Source organism: Seriola dumerili, unplaced genomic scaffold (genome assembly GCF_002260705.1).
Source record: "Seriola dumerili isolate Sdu_G_001 unplaced genomic scaffold, Sdu_1.0 BDQW01000068.1, whole genome shotgun sequence".
Lineage (NCBI taxonomy): Eukaryota > Metazoa > Chordata > Actinopteri > Carangiformes > Carangidae > Seriola > Seriola dumerili.
The window spans coordinates 8,454,368-8,473,141 of record NW_019174323.1 but is presented as its reverse complement, the minus strand read 5'-3'; the positions used below and the strand labels follow the sequence as shown (position 1 = coordinate 8,473,141).

Sequence of the window (18,774 nt, the reverse complement as noted above, 5' to 3'; positions counted from 1 at the left end):
TTGACCATGTACTTGATTGTTCTCCTTTAATTTGAAACATTTGCTAGCCTGAGGCGTGTCACAGAATGAGAATGCATTGATAATCCGGGCAGCTGTTTTCTCTGCAGAAAAGTATTTTTAAATAAAAAGCATGAGTAAAAAAGGAAACTCGACTCAGACTCGACTGCTCTGACACTTGATTTACTTGAAATTTCACCCTCAGAAAACTGGACTTGACACGAAAACTTCAAAGCAAAGACATTGACGTCTGAGGTTTTTACCTGGTAAAGTTGAAAAAAATAAATGGGACACCAGCAGACAGGCCTTGAATGACCACTCACACTGAATATTTAATTATTAGGTCTCTAATAAAAATGACTTGGTATCATTAGTTAATATGAAAAAGACATGGTAACAACACAAAAGGAAAAGGTTCATATGCTGTGTTATTTTCATGGTCAACACTCAGACCTTAAAAACCTGCAGATTTAACTTGAACTTGTCTTTAATGACTTTTGAACTGGACTTGGACTTGAGCGTTGCTGTGGTAGCCCCGAGACGTGACCAGGTCTCGTCTTGATTGACTTCAGACTTAACTAGAACTGTTCTGATATAACTTGAGACCTAACTTGGACTTGTCTCCAGTGAATTGAGATTTAACTTGAACTTGTTTTAAATTTCTTTTGACTCTTTGAATGAGACTTGACTTTGTCTCCAATTCCTTGAAACCTGACTTGAGTTTGTATCCTCTGACTTGAGGCTTCACCTGAGGCTCGACTTGCCCCATGAGTCTTAAAATCAACTCTGCTCAGTAGAGTCTCTTTTCTCCAGGAGGTGCATGTCTAGCTCTCTCAGCTGTTTCAGGAAGCCCCAGTTTGGGATGATCCGCCTGCGCTTTTTCACGTGATCGATGGCGTCCACCACCGTCATGTTCTCACAGATCATGAGGTACGCGAGGAAGAGTGTGGCGGACCGGCTCCTTCCCATCACACAGTGCACCAGCAGTTTATCTGCAGACAAGTCACAAAATGAGGGAACAGCTACATTATACATTTTTTCTTATTTCTTCTTATTTCTGTCAATTTAACGGGTCAGCTCACCCACATTACAAAGAACTTGTTTCAAACTTAGTGGCATCTAGCCATGCAGAAAATTTCTGCAACCATATTTAATTTGTGGTCCTCAAACACACATTGTCTAAAATTATCCTCAGTCCTCACTCTCACAGTCCCCTTGAAAACAACTGTATTGAACTGTCTCTATGAAAACTGTCAGAGCAAGGTCAGTAGGTAAGAAACCAGGACATTGCCCCTAGAAAAGAGTTTATCAAATTTAGTTTTCCATTGCTTTGAGCTTCACAAACCAAAATTCCTTTCGTGCCTTCATGCAAAGGCTGAGGGCAGATGGAGTGAAAACCCAGACATTTACAACCAAAACCTTTTGCTCAGTATGATAAGGACGAATCAAATTTAATTTGCGGCTTGAAAAACAAAGTCCTTTTGAGCACCACTAACAAGATTTACTTCATATTCAGGCGGTGGTGGGTGTTCTGGTGCAAACATCCTGAAGCCCCGTCATTCAAACCAAAACTATGAAGACCAGATACCACAAAGTCAGTTCTATGATATGTGTGAAAACACCCTTTAACTGTGGGTCGTCTTACTCTGAGGATTGCTCAGTGTTTCTTTTATAAACTGGGCAGCAGAGAAGAAATACTGGCTGAGGTCAAAGGTCGCGACATCTTCTGCTACCACGCCATAGTAGACGATGTCCATGTCGCTGTAGTACCCAGCTCCGGTGTCCACATTATTCCACGTCCCCTCTGCTGCATTCAGGATGTGCGTAATCCCCAGCCTCTTCAGACTGTGCTTGTCCTTTGCAGTCTCCCTGCAAGAAGCATGTGTGAATATTATTTTAATCCTCTATTATTTTATTCAGTTTAATAATTTCATACTTTTTTACTTACTCGTCCCCAATGTAGACATTAGGCCAGACCTCGTTGACATGAGTGTAAGCCACACTCCCACGGTTGAGGATTTTCTCCAGCTCATAGCCCCCAGGTGTGACATATTCATCCACTGGACTGGATTCCTCCGCTGCCTTTGTAACATTTATCTTGGTGCCAGTCTTTGACTTGTGAGAAGCCATTTTCTCACTGTGGCTTCCTTTCACACATGATTTATTAGCTTAAGGGGAAAAAGAAATACCACACTTGCTTTTTTTTTTCTCCCACTTTTTTTTCCATCTACAGTCATGAAAAAAGAAATATACAGGTTTTGGTTTTTGTCTTTCACATGCATCTTCAGTACCACTCACCGAGAGATCGGAATCCTTGGTTTTCCTACTCGAACACTTTGTTTTCATCATTGTGGCGGCTTGTTGTGAAGCAGTCCTTAAAGGCAGAACATGGTAAGGTTTAATTCTGGCAGGCTCAAGTCAGGGCACAGATTGTATAACCGCTCTGTGACGGGCATCAAATGCAGAGGATATTTTTAGGGCTGTGATGTGGCGGGCCCCTGACCTTAGCTGCCACATTCTCTGCCTGTGGGGAAAACTTCCACCCAGCCAGTCCCTGCCATCCACTTCTAAACACACAACTTTAATCTCTGCTGCTGGCAGGAAGCTGTGCTTATCCAAACTTTGCATTTGCCAAAGGATACCCATATTCACTGGAGTGAACAGGGCACTCTGAGCTTTTGCTCAGCCGTATGAACAACTCCTGGAAATTGTGTCAGTCTCTCTTAGCCTTTCTGCATATCTACAGACGCCGGGAGAAACCATGTAAGCGCTGCCTCACAACACCCGTTAAGGATGTTCTGCATCTTCTGGAGCCTCTCAGGGCCAAAAGAGAACTGAAATGTGTCAGACTGTTAGACAGATGAGGTTTTTCACAGGATGGCACATGTCTTTGATTCCCCGTTATATGATATGCATGGTCCATTCAGTGATCTAAATGCAAGCCCCCAAAGTGAGAGTGTGATGATGACTGTATTGCAGAATGGCTGGATGAAGCTGCTAACATGTCAGACAGAGTTTTCACACCATCAGACTCCTTTATTTTTCCCTCATATCTTCATACTTTGCCATCATTCATTCTGACAGTGAAATCATTAAACCTGTGATATCCAATTCCTTTTATTTTGACAGCATCTCTCTCACTCTCTGTCTCCCAGCGTGCTCTGGAGAGCATCTCTTATTAAGATGGCTTCAGCGTTTCATCTCTTTTCAAAGTCTGACCTGAATCTGTATACACGCTCAGAACCATGCTGGCATATTTTTGTCATCTTGTATCAAGCCTCTTTAGACATCACAGTTTTAACTGTACGACGTTGGATTGCAGCAGTTAAGACTTGGTATTTTGAGAAATGTGAATAAATAAGTGGAGCATTGTTTATTTATAGGCAACCACTGTCTTTGTGTTGTTCGAGTACAGCAGGGGTTTTGGCAGTTGTGCCACATTTGTTTTAATGGGCCCTGTAATATCGATTGTGCTGTGTATTAGACATGAGCTTAAAGGACAATTCCAGTGTTTTTGTATCTTTAAGTTCCTTAACTACATATTATTTCTATATTTTTTGGCTGTTTTTCAATCATTTCCAACCAAAATGAAAACAAAACCTTTTCAAGTTATTTCTGTATCATTGGAGACAAGTCCAAGTCAAGTCTGTCACAGCAAAATGAAAGTCTTTCCGGTAACTGAATACTGACGTTTAAAACGACACGGCATGTGAACATGTTCCTCCTCAAAGCAGTTTTTAGCTGTGCTTTAACACGTCTAAGATCAATTCCTTTCAAGGACTGCCATAGTCAATGAATGTGAAAATGATATATATTGCAATGGCTGTTGTTTATTTTTAGTTTTTACTGTTTCAGGATTTTATCAGTTCAAAAAAGACAGCAGAAAGTGTCACATCATGTCAAGTCTTTAGGAACTCAAGTCTCAAGTTCATTAGGTCTCATGGCAAAGTTAAAGTCAAGTCTGAAGTCCTCATTTTTGTTCGTGAGAATGATTTGAGTCTAAATCTCAAGTTTTAGGTCTACAGCTAACCTTTCTTAATAAAATTGTCATTTCTAAAAGTTCTAACACATATTCAGAATCAGCTTAACCCACCCAATAAAGACTTCAGGAAAGTATAATAGAGGTTAATAGCCCATAAAACAAAAAGAAAAAAAGAAAAAAAGAAAAGAAAAGAAAATGGACCTTGATAAAAACACTCTAAACCATAATAAAGAAGGAAAATTTCAACACAGAAAGTTGTACATATTTGTCTGAGTTGTTCTAGAGGTCTTTTCAAGTTTCTATTTCTATCTGTTCATGACTTATGCTCATTCTTTGGAGCAGCATTTAGGGGCGTCTTTTGTCTTCTCCCTAAAAAATCAGCTCCAAAGCCTCTGCTGCACTAAACATCTGACTGGTCACATCCTTCTGTCTTTACCCTGTCACTTCAGTAAACAACTTCTCACAATAAAACAGCAGTGGTCTGGGTATACAGCAGGCACACAGCCAAGGCAGGCGAAGCCTCTGAATCAGACACTCTGATTGGCTGTGACCGCACCCACTGGAGCCAATAGGAATGTCGAATTGAGTGACGCGACTGTAGACGCAACTAGCAAGGAATGCGGATGAGAGTCGATCAATGAACACGCAGAGAGTAGCAAAGCCCCAGAGAAACGGTAAGATTACTCCAAATATTTCGTCACTTTTAATATCGGTGTATCGATCGAAGTCAGTGAGTTGCAAGGGTTTGTTAGAAAGCGCCAGTTGTCTAGTTTAAGGAGAAAAAGAACGGCACGTCTGTAACTCACACGGTCTCAGAATAATGACGCTCCGAAGACAAAGTGAAATTTTGAAGCCTCTAAGCTCCCAAGAGCCTGAGTTTAATTTAATAAACTCTTCACTTTGCTTTTTGTCAGTTATGTTATTATTTTTGAGTTAAAGTTGTCAACATGTGAACTTTTGATGTGATGGATTAGACAACTTAAGCAAATTTCAGGAGTATGTTAACTGATTTTAAACATACACAGAAATATAATGAAAAACACCCCCCCAAAAAAAAAAAAAACTGAGGAAACAGTTGTTCTCTAACATTCAAGCAATCACACTGGACCAAAGTCTCTCTCATGGTTTCTTATCTCCACTTCTCGATGTTTTTGTTGTCCTCCTCTGCAGGGCCACGGTGGAGTCCAGGTGACGGAGCTGGTTCAGAAATCCAACATTGGGAAGAATGTTTCTGTGCTCACGCACGACCTCAACTGCCTCCACCAGGGTAAGTCTCTCTTTGACCATGAGGAAGGCCAACACAAGAGTCGCCGAGCGGCTGATTCCTCGAGCACAGTGGACGAGCACCTTACCTGCAGACAAGAGACAGTGTCACCTCAAATATCCTCAAATATCAGTGTCTTCTGTAAAGACAGCAAACAACTCAGCTGGCCACAAAACCCCAACGTAGACCTGTGAGAGTTTAGTTTTGATGGATGACATTTATTCATTCGTTCCTGCGTTTTGTACATGCAGACTAAACAGAAGTTTTGAACCATAACTTCTCAGATTTATTTAAAATTACAATCCAGTTTTCAGCTTGATGATGCACATTGCCAGATTTTTACACCTCAGTATACTGAGCTATGATATACAGTCTTATATTACACTCCTAATATTTTCTTTGGCTCAAACGGACTCCTACCTTTCTGGCTCAGAGCGCCATGAATGAAATCAGACGTCTCAGTGAAGAATGGGCTTAAGTCAAAATCTTTACAGTCTGGTGCTTCTACTCCATGATACAGTATGTTGGTGTCTTTGTAGAAACATGGCCCCGTGTCAATGTGCTGGGGGCCATCTGCAGCGTTCACTACATGTGTTATTCCCAGATTCACTAACAGGGTTTTATCCTGAGCTGTAGCCCTGTAAACAACACAAGAGATGATACAAGATATGCAATTTGTTGTGATTCCCCTTGCCCTTGAGCAGCTCCGTAAGCATATGTTTGCAAATGCATTACTGGTGACTGAAATGTACAGATTCTATATTTGTCCCATCAGTTGGACAAATAGAGGACTTGTTTGCAGCGACAGTTTCACAATCAGATCACCATATTGCAGCGGGGCCCTGAAGTGAGAATGTCACTCACGCGTCTGCGATGTAGAGGTTGGGCCAAACCTCGTTGACAGCTCCAGTGGGGCGTCTGTTCGTCAGCAGACGGCTGAGCAGATCGCAGGTGGGTGGTGTCTGATACTCTGGCTCCTCCTCTGGGCTCATATCTGCATCTTTCACTTTGGTGCTGTCATATAATTATCACAAATTACACAAATTTAAAGTTAGATAACTTCCCCAAATACTCGATGTTCCTGGATGGAAAACTTGTGAAGTCGTTGCAGCTTCCCCTGCTCCTGTTTTTCATCCTGTAGGCATTTAGTAAACATGAACCATATTGGTGCTGCTTGCTCTGTTTTCCATCTGAACTGGATATCAGTGTTGTTTAGAGGCTGAGCCCCGCTGGAATGAGACAGCTGAAGATGCCAGAGTCTGGGGCAGGAGCAATGTGGACTATTTATTCCTCAGATGACTGTGACAGAAGCCAGGCAGCTTGTGTTGTGACAACTTTAACTACAGAACCACAGCAGTGCTTACAGTTGTAATGTGACTCAAAACATAGAGAGGAATTTTTTTGTCTGGCTTCCACACTGAGTCACTTCAAACCACATCAATTTGTACCTAACACAGGGAATTTAAAGCTAAACGCTGAGGTTATTTCAGCTTTTAATTTTAAACAACAAATCGTCTGACGAGACTAAACCAACAATTAATTTATTTTACAGACATGACTGAGCATACACAGGGACATAGTGTAGTGTTGCCACTGATGAGAGAAATAACCTACGCAAGATTAAACTAGTGTAGCTTGATGAATTAAGCTTGATTAAATGATTTCAGCTCGAGCTCCTTTTAGTAGCGATTTTGGAGCTTTCCATCACATCACATGATTTTTGATAGCAGATTGATTCTACCCATTTGTCATGGAATTATAGATGCTGATATTTTCTATTTTTTCTGAGCACATTAAAGGTGCCCTATGGAGTTTTTTTGTGTTTACATTCACTATTTCTGTGTGTATTCTAAATGTGTAACAAAGGTGTTAATGTATTTCCTCATACATGAAATGTTTGCAAAGCTATTTTATTGCAAGCTTGCAGTCTTCTTCCTTGCCTTTGTTGGTGCATTACCACATGTCTCCTCCTTACTGCCACCATCAGTCAGTCAGTGGAGTAGTGTGAAAAACCACTGGCAGGAATGTGTACCTCATGGGCCCAGTGCTTGCCTTGCACAGGCTTGTGTGTCCTCGTACACATGCACAAACAAAACTGGACTCACTCATAATAGCATTGCTCCATAGCTCTACCAGTGATCAGAAACTCCTCAGTGTATCTTTAAGGAATTCACCTCTACACTGGAAAGAGCAGCTGAAAAAGCAGTGCAACCTTGAGATCGGTTTAGGCAATTGTAAAAAAAAAAGTAATATGACATCCAGTGAACCTCCATGGATCTTTTATGTTTTTTTTATTAGTTCCTGATTGTGTCTAGACAGACAGTGGTTACTAGAATAAATTCATTATTGGTTTTGGTCTTTCAATGATATTTGTTTATAACAATAAAACGATGGAGTTACAGGCTTATCTTTTTATGTAGTATAGGGTACTTACATTTTTTCAGAAAAAAATAGCAACTTGGAAGTGAAACACTGGCAACATGGTAATCCACGATTATGACCTGATTTTATCTCAAGTCCGCCCATTGGCGCTGCAGCTCCTCGATGATCCTTGGAAGTGCAGCTGTTTGTCCAGCTCCCTGAGCTGCTCCAGGAAGCCAGCGTTAGGTGAGATGTTTCTGTTGGCGCTGACAGCCTTAATTGCATCCACCAGCGTCATGTTCTCGTGAATCATCAGATAGGCCAGGACCAACGTGGACGAGCGGCTGAGACCCATCGCACAGTGGACGAACACTTTACCTACCAATCAGTGGAAACAAAAACTCAACATCCATTTCCTGTGGATCATTTCAGAGCTCAGCCAATCCCTGCTGGCTCCCTGTCTGTATTTACAACCATGCAATGACTGGATTATTGTGGTGAACTTTATTCTAACTGTCTAATTTGTTACTCCGCTATGGATTAAAAAGCTGTGCACATCACAGAGAAGAGTACTTCTAACTCCTGACTAAAAGTTTTCAACAATGTTGCAACAAATGTTTCTACACACGGTAATCCCTGGTTCCTTATCGGGCTTGAGGATTAGGGCGCAGAGGAGCGCGTAATTGAACTGTCTTGGCGTCTGTGTATTTCTGCCGAGGATTACTGTAGGCACCGCCACACACTGGAGCCCCCGATCAGCCAGCATGTGAAGGAGGAGGCCTCATCTTATTACTGTCATGTCAGATACTGACTTCACTTTGCATAACAGGCCAGGCAGGCACAGGCCACAAACATAATTGTGTAATTTCCATGTCCAATAAAAGTGTTGCTTACAAATTACCAGGGCAATCCATTTAAAACCAATTTTCCTGGCCAAGGTCTGAGCTTATGAGAAGATTACCGTGGGGGAAAGATATTAGCTTGATATTATGTTTAGTGTTTGATTTGCATTTTAATGACTAATACAACTGGGGGCTGCTGTAATGGGAATTGACTGACAAATGTTTCACTACCTTACCTTGCAGAAAAAAAATGTCTTCACCAAGTTAATGTGTAAAAATGATGAGGAATACCTTGAGCACAGTGAGAGCTCCTCACCTGTGGGCGAGCTCAAAGCCTTCTTGATGAAATTGGCTGCTGGGTAAAAGAAGGGACTCAAGTTAAAGGATGGCATGTCAAAAGCTTCCACTCCATGATAAGTGATTTTGGTGTCTCTGTAGAAGCTTTGCCCCGTGTTCACGTTGAACTTCCCATCAGCAGCGTTAAGTACATGGGTGATGTGGTGAGCCTGGAGTGTCCTCTTGTCTTTGGCTGCATACCTAAAGAGAAAAAGCATTGCCTGATTATCTGTCAGTGCAGGCAAATGAAAGAAGGGTTGGCTATCTCTATGAGCACATTTCATGATAGTAAACAACACATGTGTCTATTGTGTAATAAGGAAGGCTTATAAATAATTTATAAGTTGTCATATTTATGATTAATAATACATTTACTAATGCTTTGTAGGTCAGTAATAAGCTGTTTAGTGCATAAATTAGACAAACTTATGACACATTGTGGATCCTTTTGGTTTGTGTAACAAACAGTAGTTTGCTTTGTCTTTTAAGGTAACACACAAGGTAATGTGCTAATTATTAGCATAGGTGTCTAACAACAAAAACATAGCAGGTGAAAACTTGAAGGATTCATTAATGAAAGGTCCAGCATTGTTTCATTTACATTTGGGCTCAAAGTCTCATGACCACTTAAAGCTACTGTACAACTTCTAACTTCTTATTGAAGAACTTTAACACCTTTGTGGAACCTGCGATAACTGCTTTTTACCACTAGGGGGCGGCAGAAACAAGGAGTGAGCATCGATATTTACGGCAAACTTGTTGGTAAACAGTTGCTAATTTATTCGGCAGACATGAAGCAGGATTATCAATTATTGGGTGTGGTGTTTATGGCCGCCTGATGAATGCAATTTTAACTCTGTTGATATCTGGATATGTAGCGGCTAAATGCTCCATTGTGTTCACCAGCTTGTTGCTAACTTTTCTGTTTGATGCTAGGCAGGTGCCATACTAGTGATTTGTTTAGCCATTTTTTTTTTTTTTTTTACTGATATGGTCGAGCAATGGGCTGAGAGACCCTGAAATGTGCCATAGAGCTGAGGGCAACCAAGTCAGGTGGCAATTCTCTGTGGGTTCAACACTACAAATGACATTATTTATGTACGAGTGAGGCATTGTTAATAATAAAAAAATGTAAATCCTTTATTAGCCTAAGTGTAAAGTGGTTCTGAAAAAAAGTTGACTTTTTATTTTTATTTTTTTATGTTCCAGTCTCACATGTCTCCAATATAGATCCTGGGCTGAACCTCATCCAGATGGTTGCTGGTCCCTGTCTTTGTCCACATCAGCCTCTGGAGCTCTGAAGCCGGGGGGGTCTCATACCTGCCGTCCAACCCCTCAGGGCTCGCCAGGCAGCTAAGGCCTCTGGGCATGTCTGGACACTTGACTTCTGCTTTTACAACCTGCCACACAGAGGTACCACATACTCATATCCTCATATCCTCACAGAGTTTAACCGAAAACATATGTTATTACAATGAAACTTGGACCTCGCTGAGTGCTGAGAAGTCGTCAAAAGGGTCAAAACTGTTTGGTTTTTTCTTTACTTTGCTCATTTACAGTTTAAGAAAGGAAATGTCGATACAGTTTCAGGCACCATCAGATTTTCCTATTAATGCTAAATAACTCCACAGATAACTTCTAATAGGCTTTATTGAACTGAGGGCATCATTTTAGGTAGCTATAAATACAATAAATATGATGTGGGATTATAGCAGGCATACAGCCGTTAAATATAGACCATAATCATGTCAATAAATGCACTCCACAGCTGAAAAGGCCCATAGGAACACATAATTGTAAGATGACCCTGTGATACTCTCATTATTTCATCTACAGTTCAGTAGCACTTGGTAGATGTATTTATCTCCAGAGATACAGAAAATTGTTATTCAAGGCTTATAAACATCAGCTTTTCATTTTCTGCACGCAAGTCTAACCTATGCATTTACAATTTACACACTGGGCTTTAGAGAGACTTATACTATGCATACTGTATACATTAGCATCCATTTAGGCAGCTGTGTGATTCTGCTCCAGGCTCGGCACGTACAAGTGTTGTGTATGCATTGTTATAGTAAAGAAACCAATGGCAGCCCAGCTCAGCTTCTCATTTGCATTCTGCTGGTGTATGGAGACATAATGTGGCACTCAGGGTTTGGAGACTTATTGTTGTGTCCACAGGGATGAGTCATTGAGACCAAATCTGTTTCAGTGACCTTTTGTTAAGCTGCTGTGGCATATGGAGGTGCACTCAAACATCATGATGGCTTTATCCATCTCTGCATGTGCATGGTTGCAAGTGTGTCACTCAGGGCATGTGTATGCAAGAAAAGCTGCACCTTACCCAGCGTACGCTCCATGCATATGAGTATGTAAGTCTTGAAGGCAGAGGAAAGTGTGTCTTTGCACAAGTACAACATGTGCCCAGAGTACCTGGAGGCTCTTCTTTCTCCTCATTGATCTATAAGTACAACCCTTCCCTCCCTCCCACAGTCAGGGCAGAGAACTGATTTCCCTGGTGCACATGTTGAAGTGCAGCACTGCTTTCATAGCCTCCCCCCTTAGGCTAACCTGTCCTTCCTGCTCTACTTCTGTGTAATTAAAGATGCTATGTATGGGAAAGTGCCCACGGTTAACATGGAGGGCAAATAAAAATGGCTTTTTACCTCCTCCGGGCCTCTTCTTGGTGGTTTTTATGAATTACACCTCCCTGTTTAGCCTTTTGGATGTGGTTCCTCTGGATTTGTGAGCAAATTAATGACAGAAGAAAGTGTAATCCATCAGGCAATGCAGTGTCATCACAGTGTATTCATATTTATAAGAGTGTTTTATGAACATGTTTACCTTGCAAACAAAGGTACACAGTATAAGAGATCCATACACTACAATTTATGTACATACTAAAATATTTCCCAACATGGACCTCTATCTAACAAATTCATAAGAAAACATTGTTAGTAGACACTTGCCTTGGCTGGAAACGTCGCTTTTTCAAGGTCTCTCTGTAGAGCTACATGTAGGTCGACAGCACAACTGTCTGCGTTCTCCTTGGTAATCTACCCTGCAACCTTTTTTGCTATTTTAACATCTGAATCTCAGCCCAAAATAATTCTGGCATCATCTTCTGCATTCCTTAAAGGTTACCCGAGCTGCCAGCACAGGAGGGAGGATAGGACACGGCTTTTTCAATAGCAAGAGAATTAGATCAGTGCTGCTGTGCTTCAGCTTAAATCTGACACAGTCTTTACTGACAATCTTCTCCACAGTGAAATGTGTTTAAATCAGCACCTGGACATTTGGTCGTCAGGAGTTTCTGATCTCTTTTTCTTACATATGGATTATTAAATGAATGAAAGCACAAAAACACACCACACACCATAGGTTTCAACACACCATCAGAAAAACTGGTAACTTTAAACACATCTTCACATACTCAGTCTTGACAAAAACATAAGAAAAAGAATTATACAAGTGTAGAAAGATGAACATTTCTTTTTATCATGTAAACATTCTTTGCAAAACTTCCTAAATTTACCTTTTTCTCCTTGTATCCAAATAAAATATACACATACGAAACTCATATATTAAAGCTGAACTTCTGCAATACAGAGCAATGCAAATCATGTAATTTCATTCAGTGTAGTTTTTCACATTCTGCTGTTTTTTAATCATAATAATCATGGGTTATTTGCAATGAGCTGCTCATTTAAACAGGTAGAAATCATCACTGGTGTCAAATTCTACTATATAGTAGATGCGTGTGTGTGTGTGTGTGTGTCTGACATTCCTAATGTTTCCACCGTTAATTTCAAGGACAGTCAAAAGAACGGAAACCTGTTGATGTACAGTAGCAATCAGCTCAACCAGCTTGTCGAAAACAAGGAATTTCATACTGTGAACACTCATGGGTTGGTCTTATTAAAGAGACAGTTGCTGTGGATTGATTCCCGTTTTGAATTTGAATGTTCACTTGCAGAAACATTTCCTTTCTTTTCTGAGTCATCTATAGAGTTTACTAAATTATGATGCTTTGTAAAAAAAATTTCATAAGACATTTGGTCCATTTGTGCTGTGATACAAACTGACGTGCTGAAGAAAAAGCCATCTTACAAGTGTGAGAGGTAAAGACATAGTTCAAGACATAAATAGTCATAAAATCTCAATAGCATTAGTGCTCTTGTCGCTGTTTTCACTTCACATTACACTAAGTTTCAACCAAACCAACCAAACTGTCTTTTTGTTAAGACATTCATTGTCATCAAAAAGAAAGTCAGTCTATGGCCATGTTAGCGAGTCCATGGAGAGGTAGGACAGCTCATTACAAACCAGGCAACAGATTTGGATTTTAATGGAGAGACAACTTTTCAATTCATTGTTAGATCCTCTCCAAAAATTTGGTAAAAATGTAAAGCTTGGCCTGAGGGTGGCGCCGGAGGAAAGGTCACGTTGCTACGGTTACCTTAACATCTCAGACACAGTTTTTCAGGCTCAGCTGCTGTAAGTCATCAGATTTGGTTCAACTTTCTTCCGGTCTGACATGTACTTTGTCAGCCTCAGCTGTACTGAATGCTAACACTTGTTAGCATATTGACATGTCTACTACTATCATACTTCCACGCACGTGAACAACTAGCTCACTGGATGTTAACATACTGTTAGCATCTAACATTTACAATAACATGTTAGCATGCTAACAATAGCATGTTAATCTGCTAATGTTAGCATGCATTGTTTAGTATGTTAGCGTGTTAATGCATACAGTTAGCATGTTAAGATGCTAATGTTTGACATGTCATGTAAGATTCTAATATTCAGACTGACCTGAAGCAGCAATACGTGTTGCAACATTGTTATATTGGATTAAATATGAAGATTTTGCGTGTGCCGGTTTTGCCTCTTTAATATTTAGCACTTTAATATGTAATTATGTTAGTCTATCAACATTTAACATGCTAATAAAAAAATTGAGGGATGAATCATTGAAATGCAGTGGCGTTATACAGCTCTCTGATTTAAAAATAAAATAAAAAAGTTTATGTTTAACATGCTATCTTGATATGTCCGTGCTAATCTCAAAGTACAGCTGAGTCTGACAAAGTCAGTCATTAGTTGAACCAAATTTCACGACAGTCATTAGCTGTAGAAATATTTCAGTCTGGGCAGTTGGACCAATGAGCTGACCGGCATCACCATCCCTCGCTGTGTGGCCAAAGACTGTAAACTTCTTCTCTTCATCACAGGATCTGACAAGTTTTCTTTTTTCTTGTCAGCTGAAGATCTAGGTCCAACAGCAAAGCCAGGAAATTCCTGTTGGGGTAGATGGCTCTCTTCTGGATCAATTTCTGCAAAGCCTGTTTGAGCGGGAGGTGACGGTAGATCATGAGGTATGCTAACACCAATGTCGATGACCGGCTCATTCCCATGATGCAGTGCACCAGAACCTTCCCTGAAGAATAGACAAGATGAAGGGAGAGGGGCATGTGAAGGAAGGATTAGTGAGAGGCCTCAGTCTTATTAATATCATACATGGCTGCTCGTCTCACGCTGTGGCCTTTCTTTTCTCCCGCTGTGAGCTAAAAATAGTGCCCACAATTCATTGCCTTTGTTCATTTAAGGTCCCTTTGCAGACGGGCCCCGACTGTCTCTTTAATCCCAACTCGTCCTCTGCTTGATAGGTTCTTTGAAAGGTGCCATGGTCACATTATAGACTTAAATTCTGCAAGGTAAGACCCTTATTATTACTGCTGGCTGAAAATACACTTACATACCATTACAAGCTGTGCTACATTGTGGTGACAGGTGACATTGAAAGGACAATGTGATGGGAGAATTTGAGTGGATGGGTTTATAAAGGATTTATGGAGTGAAATAAAAGATGTGATGTGCAGGGATTTAAAAAAAAGGACAATATTTTTGCAGTAAATGACTCAATTTTTATCGCTCCTGAATTCTATGATAAAAACTCAATGTGCAGAAACATGATAATTTATGTGAGAAAAAAACCTTACCATCAGGTGTCTTCAGAGCTTTATGAATGAAATCAGCTGCAGGCTGGAAGTAAACATCCAGATCAAAGTGTGTCGAGTCATCTGCTGGAATGCCACAATACACAAAGTCGTTGCCATAAAAGCCTCGGTTCCCTATGCTGCCTCGCTTGGAGTGAGCAGCGTTTAATACATGAGTTATACCTAATTTCTGCAAGGCAGCCTTGTTTTGGGCTACTGCCCTAGCAAGACAAAGAGACAGAAAGAGGTTCAAGACTTATGTGAAGGCTAAGCATCACAGCACAATGATTTTATGTCAGTGATATTTTGGCAGGAGCTATGTCAAAGGTAATGACCTTGGGAAAGTGTTTAACATTTAAAAGTAACAGTTTTCACATTTCCTTGCAAGACAAAGTCATAAAGTCTGGTTTAAGTTTGAAATAAAATGTATACTTACACATTCCCTATGTATATGTTTGGCAAGACCTCGTCAATCTGATTAAGATTAAGTTTACATGAGTCCAAAACCTTCTGCAGATCCTTTACAGTCAGATATTCTTTTCTCTTGCCGTTCAGGGCTGACATTTTGAGTCCAAATTCCCCGTCTTGGATCGAATCCTGGTCCAAATGTTTGTTGTATTAAAGCAGTTCCCGTCTACTCCAGCTCAGGGTGATCTGTACGAGCAGGTGTTTATCTGCTGTCACTGGACAGTTACCCAATTTAGTGCTTAACCTAGCGTGTAGTCTTTCACGTGCAGAGGGCAGAACAACAAACAGTGCAGCCTGGGTTCTGCTTTTCACACCGCTGTGGGATTCTAATTTAATAATCCTCATACAAAGATGAATCACACCATAAAGCAGTGATAATTAGATGTAATTATTTTGAAAATGTTTAAGTGCATTGCTTATACTGGATGACGGGAAGTGCACTATAATGCAGCATTTATGGAACAGAAATACTGTAACAGCCTCATGCAACTAGTTTACTGCTCTGACATTAATATCTTGTGAAAGCAAATTGGATGAAAAGGGAAAAACATTAAGCTCTGCCGTTGGCTGCACATGACATCAAACAGCACTCACACTGCTGCAAATGTCTCTTTTAACCCTCCTATTATGTTGCAGGTCAATTTCACCCATTTCAGCTTTTAAATTGAAGAAAAACATAATTAACCTATCTTTTAAGCCATGAAATGTAATGACTTTTCCTCATTCAGGGTCATGAATGTGTATGTAAAATGTGGACGCAATGATGTGTTGTAAAATGTCAGTGCTGCTGTACGCAAAATCCGTAAATAAAGGTCTCTGGGTCATTTTGACCTGGAGTCAGCTATGGATTAATTATCTGAATAGTTGCTTCTGATTATTGATGAATCTACAGTTGTGTGTGTGTGTGTCTGTGTGTCTGTGTGTGTGGTGAGAGTAAAACCCATCAGGGTATGTGCATAAAAACTGGGAGATTATGATGCATACCTGCTGGTGAAACTGTGATTCTGATTGTGGGGAGGCTTGGTTGCTGCAGTTAGTGTTTCTGTGCATACACTTTGTGTTTGAGAAGCTGTGTTAAACACACAATTTCTCAAAAACAAAAATGAACTCTAGAAGATTCACCAGGAAATAAGAATTATATTTCACTCTGAAAGGCACCAATAATAAGAGGAAGAGATGTTTCTGAGCTGTTAGTGATCTGGGTTCTCTCTAAAGAGGATTCTATGTCTAATTCACAGGATGTAGAAGACCACAGAAATCTAAAGATTGTCATGTTGTCATGGTCACCTTCACCACAGCAAAGTCAATACAGACTGTGAGAAATTTAAAATGTATGTATTCCTTGGGCCTACAAAGTTGTTCAGCGCTCAAATAGGTTACATAAAATTGACATTTGAGCTCTAAGAATATGACACTGGCGTGTGGTTGGAAGGCACTCATCATTCCTGAGACTCAGAGACAAGGCCGACTAGCTCGCGCTCTATGATTGGATGCTACTGTGCAAAAACGTTCAAGCTGGACCACCCAGACCCAGACCAGAATCAGCCACTGCAACTATGAGACATGTTGGCATGACACGTGAAAGTTGGTGGGTTTTGCCTCCTTAAGAGGACAATGAAACCAACACCACATGTGGAAAAGAGTTTACAGCTGTGCTAGCCAAACTGTGAGACTCCACTTAGTCACACAAGTGTTTAATAATGTTTTCATCAATATTTTACAAGTCCTCCCATGAAACATCCATCACATGTGTATAAACAGTTAATAAACACATGATAAACATTTACTAGCTGTTTATACACATGTACAAATAATCCACTGGCAAGTTTAAAATGATTGATAGATCTGTCCAGAACTCGTGAAAACATGATACATCAAGTTATCAAGCATTATTAGTTTGATTCCGTGACATCGGTAATTACACTAATAATCACTTTAAAATGTCAACTCTGCTTACAAATAAATTTGAGTGTGTTGTAAACCATCTGTTGATTGGTCATATGTTGCTTATAAATGTTAAATTGGGGTTAAAATAAAATGGTACCACCACAAGTGATCCGACACAAACATACAAAATGTAATGAAAACTTGCAATGATTTTACCATTAGGTTTATATAAGATATGTTTAAAATATAAATTAAATTGAGGTTAATATTTTTGTGCAAGCACACATACATTCACAAAAAAACAAAAAACACACAGTCTTGAACAGTTTTAAAATAAATATATCTCTTAGGTTAATTTGACCCACAACATAATGGATATAATTTTTCTTCAACACAATACAAAGGTCATCTTGCCTCATATTCAGTTAAGAAATGTACTCTGCCAAGTGCTGATTACACTTATCTATTAATATAAGGATCAGTATCGTGTGAAAAGGCAGCATGATTCACATCAAACGCAGCAGCAGAGTTGAGGAAAATACATCTGATTAGATATCATTCTTGAAACAAACTAAAATCAAAGTACAGTATCTCCCTCCACTGGCAGATACTGAATCATTCATTTGTCTTGAGGAAAAAAGGCATTTGAGGCTCTGTAAGTTAGAATATCAATTCATTTTGGTATTTCATTCAGTGAAGTGCACTTGTGATGTCTTGCGTAGTTTCACATCCAAAGCACAAAGCTGTTTGAGGAACCCTCTGTTTGGGAAAATCCACCTGCGCTCTTTGACCTTATTGATGGCCTCTAGTAGGGTGTAATGTTGGTGGATCATTAGGAAGGCCAGGACGAGAGAGGCAGACCTGCTGACTCCGACTGCACAGTGGACAAAAACCCGAGCTGGTGAAGAATAAGATTACAATGAGCCTTACGCATGAGCTGAATGTGAGATTTTATCCAGGATAAGATGGGTGACTTGCAGAGAGGCCTGCATATGAAAAATGAGTGACATTAAAGCAATATGATGGGTATTTACCGCCAGTGGTGTTAAGTGCATTCTGAATATAGTCAGCAGAGGGAGAGAAATAGCGAGAGAGGTCAAAGGACGGTGAGTCATCTGCAGGCACTCCATAGTAATCCACGGTGGATCCATAAAAGTCATGACTCCCCTGACAGTGCATCCTCCCATGAGCTGCATTCAGAACATGAGTGATTCCTAGCTTCCATAGACTGTAGCGATCATTGGCCACTGACCTGTGCACAAAGGAAACGGGAATTATAATAAGAAACACATTAGAAGGAAACTAAACCTGGGGTTATTTTTACGGTAAAAACTGTCAAGAGCAATGCTGTAGACTTACATGTCACCAATGAACAGGTTAGGCCAAACTTCATCCGCGTGATTACCAAACCTTTTTCCTCCATACAAAACCTTCACCAACTCTTTCACAGAAGGAGTGGCAGGAGAAAGTGGACTATTTTCCTGTAGATTATTCATTGTTGACTGTATGCACATTTATATTTGCCTAAATAACTGCTTCTCTGAAACTCCTCATTTGTATCATTTCTTCTACCAACATTTATTTTCAAACTCTGTTGAGACTTTATTACAACCTTGTTGGTACTGACAGGGA

The 18,774-nt window shown here is 40.2% G+C and overlaps 4 protein-coding genes across 4 annotated transcripts; all 4 read right to left on the bottom strand.

The window, feature by feature from the left end:
- Positions 1 to 12: 12 nt before the first annotated feature.
- LOC111219895 (dual specificity phosphatase DUPD1-like) lies at positions 13 to 2,432 on the bottom strand. Its single transcript, XM_022742737.1, has 4 exons — positions 2,296 to 2,432; positions 1,946 to 2,165; positions 1,643 to 1,866; positions 13 to 989 (listed from the first exon to the last, which is right to left on the bottom strand). Exons 2-4 carry the CDS (start codon positions 2,125 to 2,127, stop codon positions 778 to 780), a joined length of 618 nt encoding a protein of 205 aa, XP_022598458.1. The 5' UTR covers positions 2,128 to 2,165; positions 2,296 to 2,432; the 3' UTR covers positions 13 to 777.
- Positions 2,321 to 6,370, bottom strand: LOC111219897 (dual specificity phosphatase DUPD1-like). Its single transcript, XM_022742741.1, has 4 exons — positions 6,108 to 6,370; positions 5,664 to 5,881; positions 5,234 to 5,331; positions 2,321 to 2,371 (listed from the first exon to the last, which is right to left on the bottom strand). Exons 1-4 carry the CDS (start codon positions 6,233 to 6,235, stop codon positions 2,321 to 2,323), a joined length of 495 nt encoding a protein of 164 aa, XP_022598462.1. The 5' UTR covers positions 6,236 to 6,370.
- LOC111219605 lies at positions 6,224 to 18,638 on the bottom strand. Its single transcript, XM_022742320.1, has 9 exons — positions 18,502 to 18,638; positions 18,177 to 18,394; positions 17,847 to 18,040; positions 14,791 to 14,935; positions 14,031 to 14,228; positions 9,998 to 10,205; positions 8,763 to 8,983; positions 7,678 to 7,982; positions 6,224 to 6,257 (listed from the first exon to the last, which is right to left on the bottom strand). The coding sequence occupies exons 1-8, from the start codon at positions 18,636 to 18,638 to the stop codon at positions 7,756 to 7,758; spliced, it is 1,548 nt and encodes a 515-aa protein (XP_022598041.1). The 3' UTR covers positions 6,224 to 6,257; positions 7,678 to 7,755.
- LOC111219896 (dual specificity protein phosphatase 13-like) lies at positions 11,675 to 16,069 on the bottom strand. The gene is made up of 3 exons (XM_022742740.1): positions 15,224 to 16,069; positions 14,791 to 15,008; positions 11,675 to 14,228 (listed from the first exon to the last, which is right to left on the bottom strand). The coding sequence occupies exons 1-3, from the start codon at positions 15,349 to 15,351 to the stop codon at positions 14,017 to 14,019; spliced, it is 558 nt and encodes a 185-aa protein (XP_022598461.1). The 5' UTR covers positions 15,352 to 16,069; the 3' UTR covers positions 11,675 to 14,016.
- Positions 18,639 to 18,774: the final 136 nt, after the last annotated feature.

Bases quoted from the DNA above. Each gene is read 5' to 3' on its own strand.
- LOC111219605 (XM_022742320.1), bottom strand. From the start codon at position 18,638: ATGAATAATCTACAGGAAAATAGTCCACTTTCTCCTGCCACTCCTTCT. The intron at 18,041-18,176 runs GTAAATACCCAT...ATTCTTCACCAG, and splicing joins TGCACTTAACACCACTGGCG to CTCGGGTTTTTGTCCACTGT. The intron at 14,229-14,790 runs GTAAGGTTTTTT...TCTATTCTTCAG, and splicing joins AGCTCTGAAGACACCTGATG to GGAAGGTTCTGGTGCACTGC.
- LOC111219897 (XM_022742741.1), bottom strand. From the start codon at position 6,235: ATGAGCCCAGAGGAGGAGCCAGAGTATCAGACACCACCCACCTGCGAT. The intron at 5,332-5,663 runs GTAGGAGTCCGT...TCTTGTCTGCAG, and splicing joins TGGCGCTCTGAGCCAGAAAG to GTAAGGTGCTCGTCCACTGT. The intron at 2,372-5,233 runs GTTGAGGTCGTG...TCTGCCTTTAAG, and splicing joins GACTTACCCTGGTGGAGGCA to GACTGCTTCACAACAAGCCG.
- LOC111219895 (XM_022742737.1), bottom strand. From the start codon at position 2,127: ATGGCTTCTCACAAGTCAAAGACTGGCACCAAGATAAATGTTACAAAG. The intron at 1,867-1,945 runs GTAAGTAAAAAA...TGCTTCTTGCAG, and splicing joins AATGTCTACATTGGGGACGA to GGAGACTGCAAAGGACAAGC. The intron at 990-1,642 runs GTAAGACGACCC...ACTTGTCTGCAG, and splicing joins AACACTGAGCAATCCTCAGA to ATAAACTGCTGGTGCACTGT.
- LOC111219896 (XM_022742740.1), bottom strand. From the start codon at position 15,351: ATGTCAGCCCTGAACGGCAAGAGAAAAGAATATCTGACTGTAAAGGAT. The intron at 15,009-15,223 runs GTAAGTATACAT...TTGTCTTGCTAG, and splicing joins AACATATACATAGGGAATGT to GGCAGTAGCCCAAAACAAGG. The intron at 14,229-14,790 runs GTAAGGTTTTTT...TCTATTCTTCAG, and splicing joins AGCTCTGAAGACACCTGATG to GGAAGGTTCTGGTGCACTGC.